General features: G+C 39.0%; 1 protein-coding gene across 1 annotated transcript in view; it reads left to right on the top strand.

The window, feature by feature from the left end:
* The first annotated feature begins 4,705 nt into the window (after window positions 1-4,705).
* Window positions 4,706-24,535, top strand: part of TRAPPC3L (trafficking protein particle complex subunit 3L) — a 31,567-nt gene continuing 11,737 nt past the window's right edge. Inside the window, exons 1-3 of the mRNA XM_040979990.1 lie at window positions 4,706-4,747; window positions 7,864-7,961; window positions 9,937-10,036. Coding sequence (XP_040835924.1) covers window positions 4,706-4,747; window positions 7,864-7,961; window positions 9,937-10,036 — 240 coding nt within the window. The remainder of the gene's footprint in view (window positions 4,748-7,863; window positions 7,962-9,936; window positions 10,037-24,535) is intronic.

Below are 24,535 nucleotides of genomic sequence, written 5' to 3'. Positions count from 1 at the left end.
AGACTGTGACCAGTGTGGGCATGACCAGGGCTGGAGAGGGAGTGACACGCAATTCAAAAAATAAGAACTGACACAGGCACACGATTACAAAAGCAGGCAGCCAGAGGGAAGGCCCCTTCTCTGAGGAAGGTCGACCTAGAAGGCTCCTTGCCTCAATCTTTTATTGAATTGCTTGGGACGTCAAATTATAGCATTTGAGGTGACAACAAATGTTGATAACTACATCCCATATTGATGTTAACCAGCCAATACTTGATGATTGGGAAGCTACAATGTGACCCAAGTGCAGAAGTCAACACATGACTTCTTCAAGGACATCCTAAAGCACAGAGTCTAATAGCCTTGGACTGTTACCTAACTGTAGACCCTCACCACAGGCTTTCGACCTTGGTCTTGGACTTTAGATCCACTGATAAACCACTGCCTGCAGAGTTTGACTTTGGTTTTCTTCACCAGCGTCTGTAAACTCAAGATATTCAGATATAGTCTGTCCTGTTCTTTGTCAAGTCACGCTGTTATTTATTTATTATTATTATTATTATTATTACAAACTGCCTGTGGTAGTAGAAGATCAGAACAGAGAAAGAAAGGGACATGCAGACAGAGCCCTGAGCTAGTTCCCTCCAGCCCTTTTAAAAGATTCTAATCCATCCATGAGGGCACAGTCCTTAGTGACTTTATCACTTCCCAAAAGGTGCCACCATTTAACACATAACCATGGGGACTAAGTTTCAACACATGAATTTTAGGGGACTCTCGGATTAGGGCAGGATTTACACAAAGTGGTCTCCTTGTTACAGAGAGCTTCCTGCATGCCATTTGACATGATTGTCAAATGCTGGCACATGAACAAGGCCAATCACATCTGGACATCAGAGCTCTCCTTACAATTTTAACTGCAAATAGCACATTGCTTTCAGATTTTAAAAAAAAAATCAAGTTAAGGTAAATACCAAAACCAGACATTCAGTAGGAAAAGAAGTTAGAAAACATGGCAAGTCCCCCAGCCAGGTGTCATGGTGTCTTCTCTGAGAGCTGTGGTATCCTCATTGATGTCATCCAGTTCATGGATTTCTTGATAAGTCCCCACACAGCTGTGTGTGTCCTCCACTCCAACAAAGGATCAGCATAGGGAATAACCCAGTTCACCATTCCCTTGGCTTGGTGACTGCAGTGTAATATTGATGAGGTTTAAAAATGCTTCTTTCTCTCAACTCTGGTACAGTCCTAACCAGCCAAAAGAACTCTTGGTGGCAGAGCAAATCTTTTTCAGTGCCTTATTTTGAAATAATTCTCCTTCTTAGTTTGCTGCCAGGGTAGCCACTATAGATCGTTTGTCTATTTACAGCAAAACCCCTGTGCCTTTATTTTGAGAAGTTCTTTTAGCTAAAAAACAAGAGGCCTGAGAAACAGAGGCCTCCCTGAGACTCTAGGAGCTGCTGAAGGGATGAGCGTCTCAGTCTGAAACTTAGCCAAGCAGCATCCCCAGTGCTGGTTGCTACAGTGTTAGTATCCGGGTTTTGTTCTGTCGAGTCTCTCCTTTCCAGGCCTGTGTCCTAGACAGAGGTTCACTCAGAAGCAATGAAACACATGTCAGTTTGGAGGAAGAGCTGCCCTTTTGTGAATACATAAACCACACCCTGTACTCTCTCTGTCGTTCTAATTGTACTATGTACAACATAGCCTTTAGAGTGTAGTGAAATCATCAACTCTAGTCTTGCCATCCCTTCACACCCCACGCAGGACTCCTGTTTTTCCCAAGCATTGCTTTCCAGAGTCCAGAAGTACCCCCAAAATGGACCCAGCGATATGCTGTCACTGCAACTTAGAAGCTTTTGTGAGTCTACCTTATGAAATATTTTGTTCTAACATAATGAGCGTGTGTTGTCCGGAATTCTTCGCAGTTCAGCATGCTTAGGCTTAGGAATTAAGTACACCACGATAATGCCAGAGCTGGTGTGAGGCCTCTTCTTGTCTGCTCAAAATTAAACACTCTTTCTTCAGAGTTACCCTTGGCAACCTTAGTAGATATATGAGAACTCTCAAGCTCTGAATGCGCAGCAACCTAAGAAAGGTGGTGATAAACAAATGGAAGATAGGGGTTTTGACCTTTTGACCAGGATGTAAGGTAGCCTGGAGGTAGCAAGAAGGTTGACCACCTGCAACCTAACTGCCTGCCAGAACATTTAGGATGAACAAGATCTTATTAATTATGTTGCTGTGTTTCTGTGATCTTCACTTTTGTTTTCTTTTTATAAGATCCTCAGCTCTTCATAATGATGAATTGGAAGAAACCCAATAAAACCAGCGTTTGGGAGGGACTCATTCACTCACTCACCTGAGAAGCATGGCAAGTCCCTTGTCCCCATCATCAATCTTAAACCTTGTATTTCTAATTCTTTCAGCTCCTGTCCTTTTCAAGCTTGTTTCTTGTAGGATTCTTGTGTGCTGGCCCATGGCAGTGTGTGAAAGAAGTAGAAACTTTTATCTGAAGTCAGAAAATTTAGCCAAATCCCTCTTGGTTGCCTACTGTCTAAATAACTTCAACGCCTTCCTTTATCTCTCCCCTTTTAGATTCCTCTCATAATATGGCAATGACGAGTGTAGTGTTTCACTGATTGCAACTGCATTTAAATGAAATACATGGAATCAAAACCATAGTGTAACCATAAGTTTGTACAAACATGAGCCATTTTTAACCTGCTGCTGGACAGATCTGCACACTTTGTAACTTAACAAAATTGATTTTCCTCAAAGCTTGTGTCACAGAACATAGGCAATAACTGAAATATCTTTTTTTTAAAGATTTATTTTATTTTTATTGGAAAGGCAGATATACAGAGAGGAGAGACAGAGAGGAAGATCTTCTGTCCGATGTTTCACTCCCCAAGTGAGCACAATGGCAGATGCTATGCCAACCCGAAGCCAGGAGCCTCTTCTGGGTCTCCCACGCGGGTGCAGGGTCCCAAAGCTTTGGGCCATCCTCAACTGCTTTCCCAGGCCACAAGCAGGGAGCTGGATGGGAAGCAGGGCTGCTGGGATTAGAACTGGCGCCCATATGGGATCCCGGGCGTGCAAGGCGAGGACCTTAACCACTGCGCCACCGTGCTAGGCCCTGAAATATCTTAAATTTGATAGACTTCCATTCAACAAATTCACCTACAGAAATAACTTACAATAGTTTTCTTTTTAGATGTTTATTTACTTTCATGCACTTGAAAAGCAGAGTGGCAGTGGAAAAGCAAGAGAAAGAGAAGAGATCCTCCATCTTCTGGCTTACTCGTTGAATGCCCACAGCAGCCAAGGGTAGACCACACTGAAGCCAGGAGCTTAGGTAGGAGGTAAGGGCCCAAGAACTCGAGTTATCCTCTGGTGCCCCCCAGGACACTATCAGGATGCTGGATTAGAAGCAGTAGCCAGGACTCGAACCAGCATTCAGGATGCAGGATATGGGCGTCCCAAGCAGTGGCTTAACCCATTGTGCCACAATAAGCACCCCTAAATTAGTTTTTACATACTGTATTACAATGTGTTTTATAGTATACATTACCTCTTTGATACTCACAATTTTTCTGTGAGGTGAGTTTATTATTACTATCTCACAGATGTGGAAATTGAGCCACAGAACAATAAAATGGCTTGCCCAAGGCCACACAGCCACTAATTGGTGGCACTGCAATTTAGCTTGAACCTTCCCAGCTCTCTTTGATTTCTTTGATTCTCGAAACTATAGCACACTCTTTTTTTTTTTTTTTTTTTTTGTAGTATTTGTGCTGCCGAAGCGACTAATTCCCTCAGGAAACCACGATCTTGAACAGAATTTAGTGCTTCTATTTCTGGATTGATTTTAAGCTTCTGCAACTTGCACTTGTCCAGAAAGAGAGATCTGTTCTGGGAACTTTAAATATCTACATTTCTGCATAAATAGAATCTTCAATACCTAACATCTCAGCAGGCGCTATTTGAAAGGAAGCTAAGGGCTTGCTGTCTCTCCCAGAGGCATCATGCATTATTAAGGAGTACAACACCCATCTTGAGAAATTCCTACAAAATATCATTCATTCTGCCTCTCTTTAATATTGCTGACTGCTGGTTATGCAAAAAACAGAAACAAAAACAAACAACAACAACAAAAAAAAACCCAGAAATGTTTACTGGATAAACCTAAGTATTATAAACATATAAGACAGGGTTTTATGTTTTGGAAAATATCTGATACCCATTGAAGTTGATCAGGTCTGAACTCAGTATTTAACGCCAATGGATTGCTGAGCCCATCACTGATTCATATAACAATCAATACAAGACTGAATAATGCTAGCATTTAGATCCATCTTGGATTGCAAAGGTTTCTGTTTGTGATTTTACAACAATGCCCTGGCATGAGAACAAAACACCACTCTTGAACTCCCTTGGGCTAAAGAATTTTTAGTGTCTCAATACTTCTGGTCTGACTTCACGGCTTTGGGATATGGCTCTTTGCTCACAAGTGAAGCGCGTATCTGATTGGTGGCAAGTTCTAGGACCACAAGACAGCTCTATTCCCATTTTTCCCCCTCTTTATTTCTACCAAGTACAAAAGCAATAGAGTGCAGAAGCAGCTCTCCTGTCTCAGAGAAGGAACCTACAACAACAAAACAAAGACTGCTACATCTCTGAGGCACAGGCGAAAAAGCTTAAGGCCATACTCCATCTGTCAAGAATTATGTCTCGCCCTCCACAGAGAAGACCGGAATACCATAAAATAGTAAGATACCTTTATAGAGAAAAATGTTTTGAATTGCAAGGGTTTCTGACTTATTTCGAAGTGATATTATAAGTAGAATTTTTCGGCGGAGCAAAAGATGTGTTTCATGGAGTCAAGCAGCTGACACCTCAGGGAACAGTATCAATGATCTCTTACATACTGTTAATAGAAAATAAGCTCAAATTAAATTTGAGGTTGACTTTTTTGGACTAATGTTATTTATAAAAGCTTCAAACTTTTGTGTCTTACAGAAAATATGAAAAGATTAACCAGTTTTTTAAAATTTCGTATTTCATGAATTAAATGAGTATAATTGTATTATGTTGAAAACCACAGAAATAGATCACCTTACTAAATATTTATAACTGCCTTTAAAAATACATGCTTTAGTCTTAAATATAAATATTCATTGTTGTAATTTTGGTAAGTGCTCATACACTCCAAATCCAAATATATTTTTTTAAACCTAATTATTGCAGATTTGATTAGGATATTTTTCTTTAATCATCTCTTATTACAGTTCCAACCTTTGAGGCGTTTCAGATGTGAAAAGTCATGGTTAAGTGTAAAGCCATGTTAATTATTTTAGCTGATGGGCATTTGGTATAATTAAGTAATTTCAGGCTTGGGCACTTAGAACTACTGTGACTAACAGGCACACCCCAATTGCAAATGCCTACAGATGCACCCTCTGGCATGTTGCTTTATTTTTCTTTAAGGATTTTAAATGTAATATATGTATTAGTTAGGTCACATTGTCCCTGAATCAATTGATATGTCAAAACATTTTTATCTTCATCTATTCAGTGTCTTCTGAAATAACTGATAGTTTCATATTTTTCACACAAGAAAATTATGGTTGCTTACTGTTATGAAAACAATGAAGATTAAATTACATTGGCCTTTTCCGGCATCCAGGTTAGGAATCTGAGATTCAGATGGACGTATAGTTTCAGACACAGTTCATGGCCATGAAAAAGAATGTGAAAATGAGGATTAATGTGCCTTACAAGTCAATTGCAAATAAAAATGTTTAAAATGAAGTAGTACCTACCAGACAGAGTGAGAGAGAGAAGCTTTTGTTTTACTTTGCCCTTAATCACAAATTGGTAAGAGTGTCACGTGAGTGCTCTTCTTTTCTCTGTCTTATCAAATTCTTTTGTTTTATTTTCAGTGGTAATAAACACATCATTATTATTATTCTCTCCCCAACTTCTCTCTGTTTTCCTACATTTCCCTCCACCCCACCATATATTTTTGCTTATTTCCTGCCAGGGAATTGGCACATAGTAGTGCCAACCTTATGTGTCGGCAGATGATTCAGTTATAATCTGTAGGTATTTCTTATGAGTGGCTTGGTTCTCAAAAGATTTAGATAAGAAAATAATTAAAATTAAAACATGGTAACTCTCAACATTTTGTGCAACAGTATTTTTTTATTCACTTTAGTTGTGTCACATCCTGCTTTCTAATAAACATATTACTAAACTCATTATTTTCCTATGTTAAAATTATATGTACTTAGTGTACTTTATACAATATTAACTAATGCATATAATGCACATGCATTTATGGCATTTTAATTTAGATTTTTCCATATAAGATATTCCAAATATGCTACATATGTATTTAGATTTTTCTCTATTCAAAATGTATTTAGTGATAAAAAAATACTCTGGCACACTGAAGAAGCATATTTGTTATCATATAAACCTATACACAAGGACAGCTTATGAATCAAATTATATATTTTATGGGAACCCTTGTTTGATTTTTTTGTCATTTTGTTCTTTTTTTTCTTTTTAAATATGAGTACATACTATAAGGCTCTATCTTCCCTCTACAGGCTAGTCTATCCAAGACATCTGGACAATTCTAACTTCTAATCCACATCTGACCTTCTGTAAAAATACAAAATTATGCAGAAAATAGAACTGTTTTCAGCAGTGGTTCTCTGTCCTATGTTCTCCCTACACCCAGTCACCTCTCTTCCAGGCAGTGCTTTCCTGTAAATACCTCAGAAATAAAAGCCATGTCACTGTGGAGGTCCAGATTCTGAGACGCCCTTCTCTAACAGTGGCTGGGTCCCTGGACTCACAGCATCCTCCCAAGCCTCGTTCATGTGTATGGGACCAAGAACATTTATTCAAGATAAGACAGTATTGTCTAGCAGAAGTTAAAGCAACATTTTAGAAACAGATTGATTGAGCTTGTGTTTCCTCTTTCTCGTATTTACAACTCATCTGTGCTAAACTCACTATAAATTGTTGGGTTTTCAACCAACACTGGTGCTGGTTTTCATTTCTAATTCACACTAAAAATGGGACCCAGTTTGGGGATTTATAACGAAACTATGAATTCTTCTTCATTCTCTAAGTAATACGAAGGGGGAAATCTTGTAAATACAGCCAGGCTTGCCCTCTTTGGAAGATCAGAGATCTATTAGGGATTGTACAGGCTCATGACAAACTTCATCCAATTATGCCTTCCAGCTGAAAGTATAAGCAGCATGTGTCAAAAGTCTTTATAAGAAAATAGGAACTTATAAATAGTATTTTAAAATCCTTTCTGGCCAATGCAATGGCTCAATTAGCCAATCCTTAGCCTAAAAAATGCTGACATGTCCTGACGTTCCATTTCACATTCAGCTCCTAGTGTGAGTCCTGGGAAAGCAGGAGAGGATGGCCCAACCCTGGGGAACTTGCACTCGCATACAGGACTAGAAGAAGCTCCTGGCTCCTGGTTTCTAGCTCAGCTCAGCTCTGGTTATTGCATCATTTGGGGACTGAACTAGCAGACTGAGGATCTTTCTCTGTCTCTACTTCTCTCTGTAAATCTACCTTTCCACCGAAATTAAGTAAAGGAATCTTTTTTTAAAAAAATCCTTCCTTCATAAAAATGTCATAAATTATGTAAGCAAATGCATAGAAAGGGATGTTTTTGTACTTATATGATTTAAGTTTGTTCTCAAAAGTAAGAATTGTTGCAATAATAAAATGATGAATAAAATTAGGCATGTTGTCTAATGCTGCTGCCAAACATTTTATTTGAAAAGAAATATAGTAGTATGTTGTTGTAACTTTGCTTGTCACATAAAATTATCTGTTTTTCTGCAGAACAAAGATCTCTTTGTCCTCACCTATGGAGCTCTGGTTGCCCAACTGTGTAAGGATTATGAGAAAGATGAAGATGTGAACAAATATTTAGACAAAATGCAAGTAGGAGTCTTTCATCCTTGTACGGTGTCTGTTGTTTGTTAATGTCATTTGCATTTTCCCACCTCTGCTGGCTTCACTGGCTCTTCTTCCACTTCAGTGACTCACATCTCAAAGCTGAACGCAATTTCTTAGAACTGCCGTTTAGCTTGATAGCACAAAGTAATAGGAAGGAATTTCATGTGCCGTGAATATGAAGTGTGAAATGTTTGCCTTTTACTTGAAATCATTTCTTGGCCAGCCATTTTCAAGCAAAGGATGAAGAAAAACTGAAATTGTAAATTGTTCTTTCAGAATATGGTGAAATATCTAGTTTGACTCTTCAGGAGTTTTTTTATTCTAACATGACTCCCTTCTCACAGAAACATAGGATAAACACTACATGGGGAAATATGTGAAGAATTACTGAGGAGGAAGACTGAGAGCAGATTACACAGGCTAAAGGAAATTTCTTTTTTCCTATAGCACTGTGTTGTTTTTGAAATTTTTTTTACCATTACTGTGCTTGCCTTCTTAAAAAAATTAAATATAAAAGTCCACTCCTTCCTGTTTAAATAAAACCCGTCTCCTTATCTTTGCTAATGAAGAGCCCTCCTACACAAATTCAATCCTTTAATTTTCTCAAAATAATTATATGATCATCAGATTACTGCCCAACAAAAATAAAATACCTGTCAATATTTTTTGAACCTCTTAATTATGGATCCTGACTTTAACAATGACTGGAAAATATGTACGACTTTGGCAGTTTGAAGAGGAAATTTCGTCTGGTTTTTAAAAGCTTTTTAGAATAGTTCATTGTGTTTCCAGCTAGAATCCTGAAAAAAACCATGAAAATCTTTTTTATGTTTTCTCTCTTATTGACTATGTTTTCTTCCCTTTCTAGGAGCTTAGTCACCTTTTTCCTTTTAGGAAAGTATTTTTGCTATTTATGTATTTGCTAGTTTATTATGTTGCATTTCATCTAAAGCGGTGAGAAGCATAAACATAAACCTTCACACTCCTTCACTTACGGCGTGGGCAGCTACTTCGTCCCCTAACTTTCTTTAGCTATGGAAGCTATTAAAGTGTCTAACAGCGTTTCTAATATTTATCCCATCTTAGTTTACTGGTGTTAAATTTACATTGTTTGTAGAATAGTAGTGGAAAACAAAGAAAATTCATTTATTTGACTTAAAAAGCCATCACTGGTTAGCTAATTGAGTGTTAGCTAATTAATGTTTTAACAAACATTAATCGAAGAGTAAGATATTGGGGGGCTGCAGATAGGATTTCTTTAGTAGTTTCTATGGAGAAGTGAGAGTAAGGCGTTGTTACACTGTCTCAGAAAAACGTTTGCAGAACTGTGCGTCAGGTACAGCTTAAACTTTTCTAATTAGTGGAGTTACTGGGTGATGCGATTGTCTTCCCCCACCTCCTATAGTTTGCGTGTTTCTGTAATGACACAAATTGACTAGACCTGACTTTTTCCCCTGTAAACAACAAAGTCCTAGCTACCGAAACCTTTGCTGTCAACAGAACAATGACTTCTCTATTCCCTTCTTCCCCTCTCTCCAAAGCCCATCCTGACAATGCCTGCACTTCCTCTGTGATAACCGTGCTCAGAGGAGAATAAGCATCAAATACCACACCTAGGGCAGACAAGTTAGCTACACTGTCATTCGGGTTTGTCCATGGCAAATGATGAGAAAGCCTATTACCCACGGGAAACACTAGGCTATGGATACCTGTCTTCTTTATTTTTAATTAGCAAAATTAGACTTAATTCAATCTCTTTTCTAGCCAAATGACTATTACGTGGATCAGATACTATTTCTCCGCTTTGGCAGTCTGCCCACTTCCAAAGGTTGTCACTTTGGGTTTAGTTTGTTACTTGTTTGTGCAAATGCTGAACCTATGGAACAATTCTTCAGTTGAGAGACTTTACTAATTAGTGAGGCATTGTTTTCAGACAGCGCTCTTCTTGATGCACAGGGGTTACGGCATTGGAACAAGGCTGATAGAAGACTTCCTGGCTCGGTCCTGTGTGGGACGATGCCACAGTTATTCAGAAATTGCTGACATAATTGCCCAGGTAAGTGCATTTTTTTTTTACTCTGACAGAATGTTTTGAAAATCTTTGATTCTTTCTGAGCTTAAGAATTTTCTACTGTGATTGGACAGGTTCCATCTGTGCGTGGCATGGGGTGCTGAGAGAGGCGGTTGTGATTGAAAAGCATTTTATTTCTGCGCGTAAAGCATTGTGAGCTGAAAGGGAAATGCTTTCAAGCATTTGAGTATCCCTAGATTTTCCTGACCACATGATGTGTTTGGAGAATGCCTCACTGTGAGGAAAATATCCTGGGGAAAGTAAACAAAAGAAGAGTATAACAAAGTAACATGTTAATGTGTGTGTTCCAAATCAATCTCTTCCTGTAGCTGTTTCCTTTGGAACGAAGGCAATAGACTTTGGCACTGCCGGAGAAGGCTATGTGGTCATTCCCACGGGAGCATGTCCCCAGGGGAAAATACAGCTCCCCATAACTGCGTCCACTCGAAGATGTTTTGACTGCCCTGATAGAGGAGAAACAACTTGGAATCATCCAGGACTAGCTCAGATTTCTTAGATGCTCAATTGGGAAACAGATCCGTAGTCAGTATTTCTTTCATCTGAAAACAACTGGTTGTTTACTCAGTGTTTTTAATTTATGGAGGAAGCATGCTCGGGTTTGAGATATTTAGGAGAACTTGGTATGTTGCCTCCAGATTCACACAGCTAACCAATGAAGTCAGCTGTGTTCTTTGTCTCTGATCTGTCATATAAACATGGCCAAACCGACTCGCATGTGAATGGTAGGATATCACTCAGTAGTGTTTTCTGGTTTTAAACGTCTTTTATTCTTTTATTGTCACAGTAACCCTCTAAAGTAGATGGATAAGAAAATGGATAGCAAAATAAGGTTATGAAAATTAAATAATAGTGTGTATGGAAAAAGAATAATCCAAATGAAAGATTTTTCTACTCATTTATTTTACTGCTTTTATTGATTCACGCCTGGTGAGTTATAAGGTTGGAATTGGAGGCAGGTGTCCTCCAATCTTAGGCAATGACTTTTATCCTAGCTCTAAGCAGGTTAAAAAAAAAAGCAAAAAAATCCTTTTAATATTTACAGAAGTTGTTTGAAAAATAAATTTTTTTACCAAACCAATTTTTTAAAAAAGATTTATTTATTTATTTGAAAAGCTGAGTTAGAGCAGGAGAGGAGAATACAGAGATAGAAGTCTTCCAACCAGTAAGGCTCACCCTCCTGAGTGATCTCAACGGCCAGGGCTGGGTCAAGCTGAAACCATGAATTGGAAGCTTCACGCAGATCTTTCACATGGGTGCCGGGGTCCTAGCACCTGAATGATCTGCTGCTTTTACCAGGACGTTAGTAAGGAGCTGGATTGGAAGCGAAGCAGCAGGGACTTGAACTGTTGCCCATATGGGATGCCAATGTTGCAAGTGTCAGCTTAACCCACTGCAATACAATAATACCAACCGCTGAAACAATTCTATAGGTAGTAATGGAAAGTGAATAGTTGAAACACGTAAATGGAAATGATTGAGTTATGTTGATTTTTCTATTTTGCAGATCCCTTGGGCCTTTTGTTGATCAGGTCCCAGTCTTCCTGTAATATAAAATACATTTTAATCATAAAAATAAAAGGAAACTGGGGTTCTCCAGTAGAAACAAAGTCAGCACAAGCAATTACTTTCACACATATTATGAGCTTCAAAATACATACTAACAAATGGTCCCCAATCATTAACCCCAGAAGAGGCTAAGGCAATGGAAGTCTCCATCAAATGTTCTTGTTATCTGGGGTCTTCAACCAGAATATCCTTAATGACTTGTTAGCTACAGGGAGATACAAAGCTGAAAGCCAAAGTAAGTAGGCCAATGTGAAGAATATGTTTATTTGGGGCCCAACGTTGGACTTGTTACTTGATAATATTCAACAAAAATTTATTTTTAACAAAAAGGACAGAAAGGGAAAAAGAGGACAGGAAGAAATGAAAAAGAAGGGAAGAGGTGACAAGAATCTTTTGTGCAGATCCCTTGGAAAGACAGGTGTTCTTCAGCCCTGGCCTGGAGGCGCTGTACTGGCAACCCTGCTCAAATAAGGCTTCTTGAGTCCTTTCTTGGGGAAGATATGCACTTTACCTTGCAATGAAAAAGAGCAACACTGCTTCTATACTCTAGATTGAAAAGATTGAAGAAGAATCCAGTGTATGAGAGATAGGAAAGACTCATATCCCAAGTGACTACATCACTCTCAGTAATGGCATCCATAAAATGGGCTAATGACGGATGCATTTTTTGCTTCACAAAGTTCTTGTAGCAGAGACATAGATAATAGGTGGAAATTACTTTGAACTTTGATGAAGAGATTTCTGTATTAAGTTTTTCAATATCATACTAAAATGCTGCAAGCAATGTTAATAAATCTTATTTCACACATACTATTTAATATCTGTAGCTGCATTTTGAGCTAATTACCACAAAGCGTAAACTTGGATATGATAAAAGCATATTTTAAAAATTGATAGAGGTGCAGGCATTTGAGGAAGAGGCTAAGCACCACTTGGGACGCCCACATCCACTTGTTAGGATGTCTGGTTTCGAGTCCAACCTCTGCTTCCCACCCAGCTTCCTGGTAATCCACAACCCATGAGACAGCAGGTGAATGGGCAAGTACTTGAGTCCCTGCCGCCCACATAGAAAACCTGGATTGAGCTCTGGCCTTTAATCTGACCCACATCAGGCTGGTAGTGTCTACAAGAGTGAACCAACAAAATGAAGATCTCTGTCTTTGGAACAAATTGAAAATAAACAAGCCCTAAAAGCTGAAGGGTTTTAAATGTTGCAAGAAGTCAACTTTAGAATGAACGTGTTATCTCATTTTGTATGTAAAATGACAGGTAGTGACTGGCAATTACTTCCATCAATGTTTGGGCCTCTGTCGCTGGATTTCTTTCAGACCACTAGATGGCAGAATTTGCACTGTAAGGTCTGTTGAAAAAGGGTTTGTCAGGGTCCTTGTGATAGCTAACCTCTCCAATGGAAAACCCAAAGTACAGAAAGCAAGGAACTTCAGGATCATAAGCGAAGTCTGAAAAGCTCCTCTCCCAAAGCTCTGGAATGCAAAGTGAAGCGAAAGTCCAGAAGGCCTGTTCCTTCCTTTGGTCTTTGGATGACTTTTACTAACTTCTATGTGAACTTACCTTTTTCGTTGTTGTTCAGTCAGCTCTTTTCAAAGGCCCATCCTTTCTTTCTTCTATGCTTCCTTCCTTCAATTCACTCATTATTTTTCCTCCTTCGTTTACAAGAGAACAAATCTATTATTATTTATTAACTTTGCAATAGTTTAAATCCTTGAAGGGTACAGTGTCACACAGGAAGGTTGCATTGGGATTTGGAATGAGCTATGCCTCTGTTTACATGAGCACGTTACCCCTTCACACATTACTCAGCTGTTGCTGGGTTTATTGTTAGCAGTCACTGTGCTATTCTTTGGTCTGAACAGGTAAGTACATCTCTCAGCTAAACAGATTTCAGTTCTGGCTCAGGCATTAACACTTTTAGCTTTAGGAAGAGCTGTGTGTTCAGTTTAATTTGGGAGACTTCACTTTACCAACAAAAACAAATGTCCTGCACCACAGACTTCCAGCAGTACTTGCTTGTAGAAGTCTTGTCCCCAAGAGGCCTCCAAGATGGCAAAAAGAGCTCTGAGGCCTTCTCTTTCTCTCTTTCCATCTCTGGACCCAGGACAAAGATTAGGAGTTATGTGGAATTCATGGAGTACAGGTGCTCGGTACTTGAGAAGGATGATGGTGGTGGTCCAGTTAAGTCCACGGTCTTCTGAGACAGTGGCCAAACACAGTGGACAGCTTCTCCGCTCTGCTCCTCTGCTATGCTTGGAGGGCAGCGCAGGACAGCAGGAGCTTCCTGGGCCTTGGCCTTCATTCTCTGTAAAACTGATACTGTGACATTTGACACCTGCCTCTGTGTGAAGAATTTACAAGCGCTAATGAGATAATGCTGCCAAAGGCCAGACCTTTTAATGAAAGCTGCTAATTACAAGCATAACATCTGTGGGTGGGTACCTAACTAAAACCCTTAATCTGTGTCAGAATGCGTCTGAAATAGGTGACATCATGGCCACTTGTAAAAGCCATTTTTGCTGAAATGCGAATGATTCAGGGCTTTTGGAAGAAGAAGGTAGAACTAGGAGACAATAGCTCTGTATAGAGAAAACAAAGGCCAAAAGAGTGTCTTTTTCATAGACTAGAAGGTATCTAGCATAAAAGTGCACATGTATCTTTTTCTCAGCTCAATGATTTCAGGAAACACAACAGAGTTTTCCTGAGAAAAAAATTGTAGTTGCCATAGATGAAAGTTTGTAATTTGTAATAGAGTTTAGCACAGCTCATCTTAGTGGCAGTAATGAAAGCTAGAGAATTAGACTTATTTACAGATGTGTATGTCTTTCCATTTATTTTAGTCACATATGTATATATATACATATCCACAAACACTTAATGACAAAACATTTTTATTAAACATATATTTATATATATGATCCGTTTAGACTAGAATTGGCTCTACATAGAAGAATTCCAGCAAATCATACCAATCATGTCCTTTCAATCAAACCAATCCTATTTTTAAAAATTGTCTGTTCAGGATTTCTATGGCCAAATCTATTTGAGAAATTCAAACACCAAGAATCTAAATTCTAGAGTCATTTTGGAATGGAGACTGCACCATGGTCATAGAATTTCAGTCTTCGATATAGACCTTTATTTGGAAATATTGATTGGACATGTAAGTATGAACATACAAATCCAATGAGTTAGACATTTTCAAAAAGATGGCTATAGCTTGAACGGCAAACCTGTGAGTGTCCAATCAGGAGACAGATCACATACTTTAATTTCAGCAAAGAAGGTGATGAAAAAAAGGAGGTAAGTAGAGAAAAAGAAGGAGGGAGAGAAGGAAGGAAGGAAGGAAGGAAGGAAGGAAGGAAGGAAGGAAGGAAAGAAGGAAGGAAGGAAAGAAACAGAGGGAGAGAAAAAGAAAGAGAATAGAGGGGGAGAGAAAAAGGGAAGAAAGAAAAATAGAAGAAAAAGAAAAGGAAGAGAAAAAGTAAAAGGGATCAGTACCCTTGTGTAGTAGGCTATGCTTCTTTCTGCATCACTAGCAGAAATGGGCACAGGTTCGAGTCCTGGCTGCCCCATTACCAATCCAGCTTCCTGCTTAAAACCTGGGAAAGCATCAGAGGATGACTCAAATTCCCGAAGCTCCTGGCTTCAACTCATCTCCAGCCATTTAGTCCATTTGGTCAAGAGCTTGGAAGGATAAGAAGAATATAAATTCATAAACATGACAGAAACTAGAGGCCAGGTCAGAGGGCAGGCAGAGTTCACGTACTGAAGTACTAGAAAATGCTCCATTCTCACCACCTTCCTATGATTGCTGCTCTCTTTAATTCCTCAACAAAAATAGGAGGTAATCAGATGTTTAAGCCCAAATACGAAAATTTTTTTTTTGCTACAACTGTTTTTCAAAGGCTAACTTACAAACCAGTGGAAAGAGCCTATTGAATTTCTTTCCTTTTTGTCTTTTTTCCCAGCATATGATATTAAAATCAGTGGGAGTCCTGGGGAAAAGGAATTAAATTCCATGGAAGTCACAGACATAACATTGCAGAGTAGGCTGGCATCACATTTAGCTGAATGTCAGGCCACTTTCCTACTTAGTAACATTTTTAAGTAGGAAAAAAGGGTGTGGAAAATAACTAAAAGAAAGACTTCTATATGGTCATGTAATTCCTAATATTTTTAAGTGTTGAATACTAAAAAGCAAATGCAACTCAAAATGTTTTGAGAATTTTAACCATTTGCATAGAAATATAAGTGGATTATTAGAACCAGAAATTTATAATCACTTAAGCTTAATTCTTCCCCAACTGAGTAGAAAAGAAGTACCTTATTTAAACACCCGTGCACTTGATATGTTACATTTTGTGGATTTGAGACTGATGAAAGAGAAACAATAGGAAATTTGCATGTGGAAATGCATGTATGAGTAGGTACAAGTTCTATGGATTTGGGAAATTGCTTAGATCAGACCTGCAAGAGCACCTTGACCACGTTGAAGACAAGGCACCTGCAGGACAATCATCCTGAAACTAATCATTACAGTGTGTAGCACTGTCTTCCCTTCGTCACAGAGAATTCCATATCTCTTAAAGCTTGATTCTCAGTAAATTCTGCAAATCCCCAAACCAACTTATCCTGTATCTGTATGAATCTTCCTCCTCTGTTCATGATCAAGTCTTCCAGGAAGACAGGTTTCACCTAGGAATTGTCCTTCCTTGGCTTGCTTATCGAGGATACTCTAGAGCAAAGTTTTAAAGTTTTCAGATATATCAGCATTGTGAAAATCTTTACTACCCTGATTTTACATTGAGGCATTCTTGGTTTTATTTCTATTGCTTACCTCATTTGGATGAAATTCATGAGAAACTGAATTTAAAATTGTAGAAAGGCAAGCATTTACCTCTGCCCTCTTAGCTGTTTTTGTTGTTTTGGCTGTACCAGAAAATTAAATTACTATAAGAGAGATAAACAGGAAAAAATGTGAAAATTGAGGGAACATAAGCTTTATGTGGCACGTGAGCCTTCCTCAGGAAATGGAAGCTCAAAGAGCTAAACACTTTCATGTTGATTTGGACAAAATATATAGTCATGGGAAAACAACTAAGTTATGCCAACGTGGTAGAAGATGGAAGTTATTGTAATAGAATCTATGCATAAATCTCTCAGCCTCAGCTTCCTGTCTTGATAGTAACACTGTTGCTTTGTTTCCAGTAATGGAGTACATCTTTCACATGAAATCACTTCCTTTTTTAAGAAACAGCATGAAGGTCAGAGTGACCTTGTACCTGCTATTTTCAAGTGCTTTTAACTCTAAATAGACACTGCATCGGAGTGACATGCTTTGCTGTGGTATGTTTCAATTTAATTTATTATTACTATTATTAGTTTTTATGTTCTTTTAAAGGTAGAGACAGGGAGACAGAGAGAAAATTTCCATCAGAGGCTTCACTTCCTAAATGCCTTCAACAGCCAGGGCTGGGCTAGAAAAAAAACAGGAATCCAGAACTCAGTTCAGGTCTCCCACCTGGGTGGCAGGGACACAAGTACCTGAGCTTTAACTCACTGCCTCCTGGAGCGCATATCAACAGGAAGCTGAAATAACTCACTGCTTCCCACAACGCGGATCAACAGGATGCTGAATTGGAAGCAGGACTCGTAGGAAGCATTCCATTGTGGGACACAGGTTTCCTAACTGATGTCTTAACCTCTGAGCCAAATGCTCTTTGCTTCAAAATAAACCTAAGTGTGTGGGCTCAAAGTGACATTACTTTAGGGAGTATTTCATTGGTGGAACCATTTGTGATGAAATTCCATGTCAGAAGATTAAAGACCAGGGAGTCAGTACTGCAGGAAACACATCAAAACAACCAAACAAATTCTGGGCTGTCCCTGTTTGAAATGATTTTATGTCTTGTTAGAAGTAAGCCTTAGTGCAGACTTGCCCTGATCTCTCAGTGACACGCCAGGCAGTGATGATCAATCCTACTGGTTCTGCAGAGTCACTAATAACTTTCCATAAATAAATACATAATTAAATAGTTTTTAAAAAACCTGATGCTCAAGGCTTATTTTTGATCAATTAAATCATTACCTCCGAGAACGATGTGCAGGCATTAGGGCTTTTAGATTGCTCCCTGAGTGATTATCATGGGTGTTCCGTGATGGTGTGATAGCAGAGGAGTGAGGTGGCAGTTCAGGACTGCTGATTTTCCTGCCTCTCATCCAGATTCTGCCAGAGTCACTTCTTCTCATTTCTCCTCTTTTAAATGTTTCTAATAGACTTAACTTCACTTGAAAAAAGAGAGAGAGAGAAAGAGAGAAGGAAGGAAGAAAAGAGAAAGAAAGAAAGAAAGAAAGAAAATAAACAAAGGCCAGAGAAGTATGATAAAGGGTGGAGCGTTTTTTAAAGCTACGTCTGTCTGAGCAGTAGTTGGGATGACTTGCTGTCTCTAGGGAAAGCAGTAGGGAGAGAAGCTGGAGTGTTCTACTGGAGGTGGAAATTGCCCAAGCATCAGCTAGTTGGGCTTAAAAGGGTGTGTTTCTTTACTTCACTTTGTGCACAGGCTCAGTGAGACCCAGGCACAGTTAGCAGACCACTAGGAATAAGCTTTCATAAATTCCAGATTACTATACCTCATGTTTCCTCCCAGGACACAAATACCAACAAAGCCCCTGGGAGGAATAATCATGTTCTGTTAGAACCATCAGCAATCATTATTAATATAGAAACACTTCTCTTCATGTTGAAATATGGGAATGGACTGCTGTTATAATTCAACTAGTCACATTTTATGGATTATGTACTCTGACAAAGGATGCATAGATTTTGAAATGCTGTTTTTACTCAATATCTGACTTTTTGCTTCACTAATTTTATACTGTTCATTGAGCTAATCCAGTGAATGTGATTAGATAAATTAATTATTTCTCCATTCTAATCTCAGCTTTCATTAAAATTTAAAATGTGTAGTGATTTTTCTCTGGCATTACTATGCTTATACATTCAAGAAATCTGAAACTTTAAAAATATAGCTTGGGTCCAGCATGTTGGTTCAATTAGCTAATCCACCTCCTACAAGCACTGGATTCCCATATAGGTGACGGTTTGTGTCTCAATCCAGCTTCCTGCTTGTTGCCTAAGAAAGTAGCAGAGGATGGCCTAAACCTTTGGGACCCTAAACCCATGTGGGAGATCTGGAATTTGCTCCTGGTTCTTGGCTTCAATTCAGCTCATCTCTGGTCATTGCAACACATGGGGAGTGAATGAAAGGATAGAAGATCTTTCTCTCTGCTCTCCCTTGTGAATCTGCCTTTCCAATAAAAATAAATATTTTTTAAAAATATGTACCTTGCTAGATGTAAAGAAATATGGACTCTAAAACTATAATAATAGAAATTAGGAGTCTGTTCTAGATCTTTTATGAACTTTGGATTATTAGACATTCCTTTCTAATCAATTGTCATTTTCATCTAAGGAAATGAAAATAAATAAAACAGGAAGTTGAGGGTTATTGAAGTGCATCCTTTAAACATAACTATTTCAAGTATCCAACAATGCATAGTGAAAAAGACAGGATTGGAAAGAATCCAGGGCCTACACCAAGGCCAGGAAACTTGTATATAGGTATCCATTCTCAGGTGCACATTAAATAGCCAGAGTAAGATTTAAGCTGACAGAGTAGAAAGAAACTTTGAGATCACTAATTAGGAAACATGCTTTCAAAAGCATTTTTTTTTTTTAAATTTCGTTTTGCAGAGACAGAGAAACAGAGAGAGAGGGAGAAATCTTCTATCAGCTGATTCATCCCCAAATGCTCACAACAGTGGGGGGCTGGGCCAGGCTGAATCCAGAACCCCAAAGCCCACACCAGCTCCCTGATCCAGCTCCTATGTGTTTGGAAATACACTGGAAGATTGTCCAAGTCCTTGGGCTCCTGCACCCATGGGAGAGACCCAAATGAAGCTCCTGGACACTGACTTAGTTCTGGTGCAGCCCCAGCTGATGTGGCCATTTGGGGCGTGAATCTCAAATGGAAGATATTAAAAAAATAAGTGGAACCAGGACTCAATCTCAGGCATGTAGATTTAGGACACAGGCATCCCAAACAGTGTGTGAGCATTATGCTGAATGCCTTCCCCAGAAAACATGAGGGAGGAACATGAGTGTTGGGGTTAAGAGTCCAGACAAATTTGGATCCAACCTTAGGTTCCATATCAGTGAGCTTCCTATCTTTTATAAACTTAAAACATTAGTACTTCTTTCCCAGTATGCCTATGAAATTTAGGTGAAACCTTAATCAGCAGTGCATGATTAGCTTAGTTTTAATTAAATTAATGCAATTCCAATGGCAACATAGCAGTGATTTAGTTTGCAAACTAAAACAGTATATTTTCTTGAAAATCATATGAAGTACAAAGGAGCACAGAGGAAAACCACATTTTCTATTTTCTTGAATTAAAGGAAAAATAACTGTTCATAATGAAAAGATACATCTTATAACAAAAAACTTTTCCTAAAGATCTAAGTGAAAACATGTATAGGATGATTTAGAGACTGTAAAAAAGGAATCCCATGAGAATATACACCGAAAAATCATATTAGTAACAGATAAAAAGTAGGGACTAGGACAGTGCTACAACAACTCAAGCCACCATCTGCAGTGCCAACATCCCATATCGGTTCTGGTTTGAGTGTTGGCTGCTCCAGGTCCAATCCAGCTCCTTGCTGGTGTGTCTGGGCAAGCAGTGAGACATGCCAAGTACTTGGGTTCCTGAATCCATGTGGGAAACCAGGAATACGATCCTGACTCCTGGCTCTAGCCTGGTTCAACCCTGGCTATTGTGACCAATGACAGAGTAAATCAGTGCATGGAAGATTCTCTCTTTTTCTCCCTCTCTTTTTCTTATTCTCTGTCTCTCTCCCCCTCTCTTTCTCATCCTCTTTACATAATTCTGACTTTCAAATTAATAATTTTTTTAAATAGCTAAAACATAAAAAAGAGGACCTTAAATATAAAGTTGTGACCCCTGTTCAGCAACACGTAGGTACTAAAGAAAATTAAACGGTCTTTGACATATACTCAAGTAGAGAAAAATGTGAAGCAGTTTGAATATGTTAGAATTGAGGGAATTGTTCTCCTGTGGACCCTCTTGTGAATGAGATTAGAGTTAGTACCAGTCAGGAGGTGATGGATGAAATGTTAGCCAGAAAACCAAAGTGTGCCCATCATTAATTTTGCTGCATAACTATTATGAAAATTCTTGAGTATAAACAAATATGAAAGAGCAACCTCATAATTTGTTGCTGCCATCCAGCTTCCAAATGGTTAATAATTTGCCAATCTTGTTTCAGCTTCTAAAACCCTTCTATCTTTTGCTAAAGTCATTTAAAGAAGGTTTTAGAATCTAGCAATTTCTGGATAGATAATAAGATATACATCTGTAAATGATAAAAAAATCTATTTAAAAACATAAATTAACATGTCATTATAACATATCAAAATTACTAAATCTCTAAAATCAGCTAATACTCATTTATATTTCCCTATACATCTCAAGGACATGATGTTACAATTCATTGTTTAAATATAACCATCTACTTGTCATCTATCTATCCATCATCTGTCTAGTCCACATGTTGACTCTAGTTAAATCTCTTGCTTTTATTCCCTCTTTCTCTCTCTTTCTTTATGTCTCTCTTTCTTTTAATATGAGCTACAAAGTGATAGAAAGGAACAGACAGAGGACTCATAAGCTGTTCACTGCCCCTAATATCCATAACAGCTCAGGCTGGACCAGTCCAAAGCCAGAACCCAGGAACTACATCCAGATCTCCCATGTGAGTGGCAGTGGCCCAATACTTGAGCCATCACCTACACCTCCCTGGAGCTGCGTCGCAGAAAGCACTGTGAGCAGAACCAGAATTTAGACCCAAACACTGCAGATATGGAAAACAGGGGTCATCACTGGCATCTTAGCTGCTGGACCCACCTCCCTCATTTTTATTTTAATACCATTGGTCTATGTAAGATTGAGTCGCCTTTAGAAAGTCCTACAATCTAGATTTATCTGGTAGTTTCCTTATTTTTAATTATCTTACTTAATGTTACTTCATTGCCTGTAAACTGGTAGCTTCAGGTTTAATATTTTAGAAGGCAAACTATTATAGGTAATACTGTGTGGTTAGCTTTACCCTGCATGACATGGCATACTGCCTGGTTGCCGTTATTAGGGACACTAATATACATAGGTGGCAGCAACTTGCACAGGCCTGACCTTACCTTGCTTTTACATAATAAATGTCATAGGGATTGCAAAGTGATTATTTTTAAATGTTCTACAAACAATAGGAGATGCAGTAGAAAAGGATGAAATAACTGTTATTAAAACAATAGCTTTTCATATAATTAGAAATCACCAAAATATATGTAATGGAAAAGGAAATCAATTACAATAGCAACAAAAAATATCTAAAATAAACTTTACAAAAAAAAAACCGCACATAAGGTAAACTTTAAAACACTATTTTCCTAAAGGCAAAAAAAAAAAGGCTCCTTTGAGAAGGTAGAAAAGTACCCTGTGTTATTGAACAGGTTGACACAACAAAACACATGTGCTTGGTTCAGTGGATTTGGGGCAGATAGCCCAAGAATCTGAACTTGCCCAGCCTGCCTTCATCACAATGGCCTGCTCTGGACTTTACAGCAGTTGTTCTCAAACTGCGATCCCTCCAACCCACAGCATCAGTATCACCAGAGAACCTGCAAGAAATACAGGTTTCTTGCCCCATCCCAGACCCACTAACACAGACACTCTGGAAGTATGGTTCAGACATCTACATTTTACCATTCCCCTGTACATACTTTGAGAACCAAAGCTCCAGTGCTTCTCAAGTTTAGTCACATAGGAATCAGCTAAGGACTCATTAAACTGCAATCTTGAGTTGACAAGTATGGGATGGGGCCACATTTCTAACAAACTCCCTTATGATGTTGATAGTCTAAAGACAACACATAGAACAAGACCGGCAGACCAATTTCCAGCTTACTCAAGACAAACCTATCCTACAACCCCCAGGACTAACTTGATCTGTGCCATCTAACATGATCTTTGCAGGCTATAGTCACAGGTGTGACCTCAGCCACGTCTGTCCAGTTCAGTGAGGGACTTGAAAAAAAGACAATGTCACAGATTTTTAGCAAAGAGAACTGTCATAGGATAACAAGTTGCTAAGTAACAGGCAAGTAAATGACTATTATGGGCTGCAAGTGTTGGGCGAAGGAGGGAACCTAGCTAGATCTAGTCCTCATTCTTTTCTCTACATGAGAAAGAAGTTAAGGATGAACAGAGAAGCAAAATTTATTAAAGACAGAGGGAAAGGGCACACTCGCAAGAGAGTTCAGACAACCTGAGGAAGAACCGCTGAACTTCACAAGTTTGGGCGCTGCTGTTTCATGCTCTCAGATGCAATAGAAAGTGATGGCTGAGCTTGATTGGATGGTCAAAAGGAGCTGGGAGGCAGGGTTTGAATGCTGCTCATTTTCGTACCCAATCTGGACATCTCAGAAGTGCCATGGCATCAGAAGCGTGAAGTGTTGCGTGTAGGGCTGCAGCACACAAGAGGAAATCTTGGAAACACCGTGCATCGGGTACATGACAGGAGTGGGTGTGCCATCCATGGTAATTGCATTATCATGAGATTATAATGACCTAAAAGTCATCATGAGAGCACAGCCTGCAGCTATATTGGTTATTCCTAGCCAGCACTGGCTCTTAAATGGCAAAACATTGACAGCTGTGTAGTCAGCAAGGAAGGGGACAGAGTTTAGGTAAACTCAAAAACCGGGTGCTGTGCTGGCAATCCTCAGTTCTTTACTAGCCCCCGGCTCCCTGATTCACCTACCTCATTAGAATGTTAGGCAGCTAAGGAAAGCCTGTAGGTAAGCAATTTAAGCATTTAAGCAATTTAAGCAATTTAAGCATTGCAAGTTTAATCAGGCACCGATTGTGTAGATTTTGTCCCACACGGACGATTTCTCCCACATCTTCAGCTGTCTTATAATTCTGATCACTTCAAGCACTAACTGAAGTGCAGACCCCAAAAAGGCTAAGGGTTCAGTCCCACAAGACTGCTCTGACTTGAGATGCAAGATCAAGTAGTAAGTTCTCAGGTTACTTGCAATTTCTGTCTGACTTGACAACAAACCCGTGATTCTTCCGGGTCCCCTTCTCCTCACAGATATGCTGTTGTCCTGGATCTACAGTGTTCTTCACTCAGTTTGTCATCATGTCTCACGGAATTAAGAAGCCAGCATCTAGCTTTCTCAAGCCAGGAGCCACAGACTGCCAGTGATATAAACTATGAGTCATGGTGCAAACACAACCCTCTTCTCAAAATACAGTTCCACTCAGTGATTTAAGGAGAATTTACATATATGCACATAGACCATTATGAGCATATTATACAGTACAAATCAATTTTCCACTGGCTAATAAACATGACACCACAAAAGAATCTCATGCTAGTAATAATTTGGACAATGTCCCAGACCTGCAGTTAGGGTCCATTTACCTTTCTATGGGCTGAATGTTGGAAATTCTAACTTTCAAGGGACAGTATTGAGGGAAAGAACTTACTCCCGAGGGCAGAGCCTCCAGGAATGGCATTGGTGCGCTGATAAGAGATGTCCATGGAGACTGATTTGCCCTCATCACCGTGTGAGGACACAGTGGGAAATCAGCAGTCTGCAAAAGGGCCCTGGAAAAATGCCCTCACTAAAACCACCCTGATCTCAGTCAGACTCCCCAGCATCCAGGACTGTGAGAAACAGACTTCCACTAAATAAAAATCACCCAGTATATGGTGTTATTACAGTAGCACAAAGG

This window comes from Ochotona curzoniae, unplaced genomic scaffold, assembly GCF_017591425.1.
Source record: "Ochotona curzoniae isolate NIBS_2020 unplaced genomic scaffold, NIBS_Ocur_1.0 contig_3368, whole genome shotgun sequence".
In the NCBI taxonomy this organism is placed as follows: domain Eukaryota; kingdom Metazoa; phylum Chordata; class Mammalia; order Lagomorpha; family Ochotonidae; genus Ochotona; species Ochotona curzoniae.
Note: the sequence above shows the minus strand (reverse complement) of the source record. Positions and strands in the feature narration are given on the sequence as shown.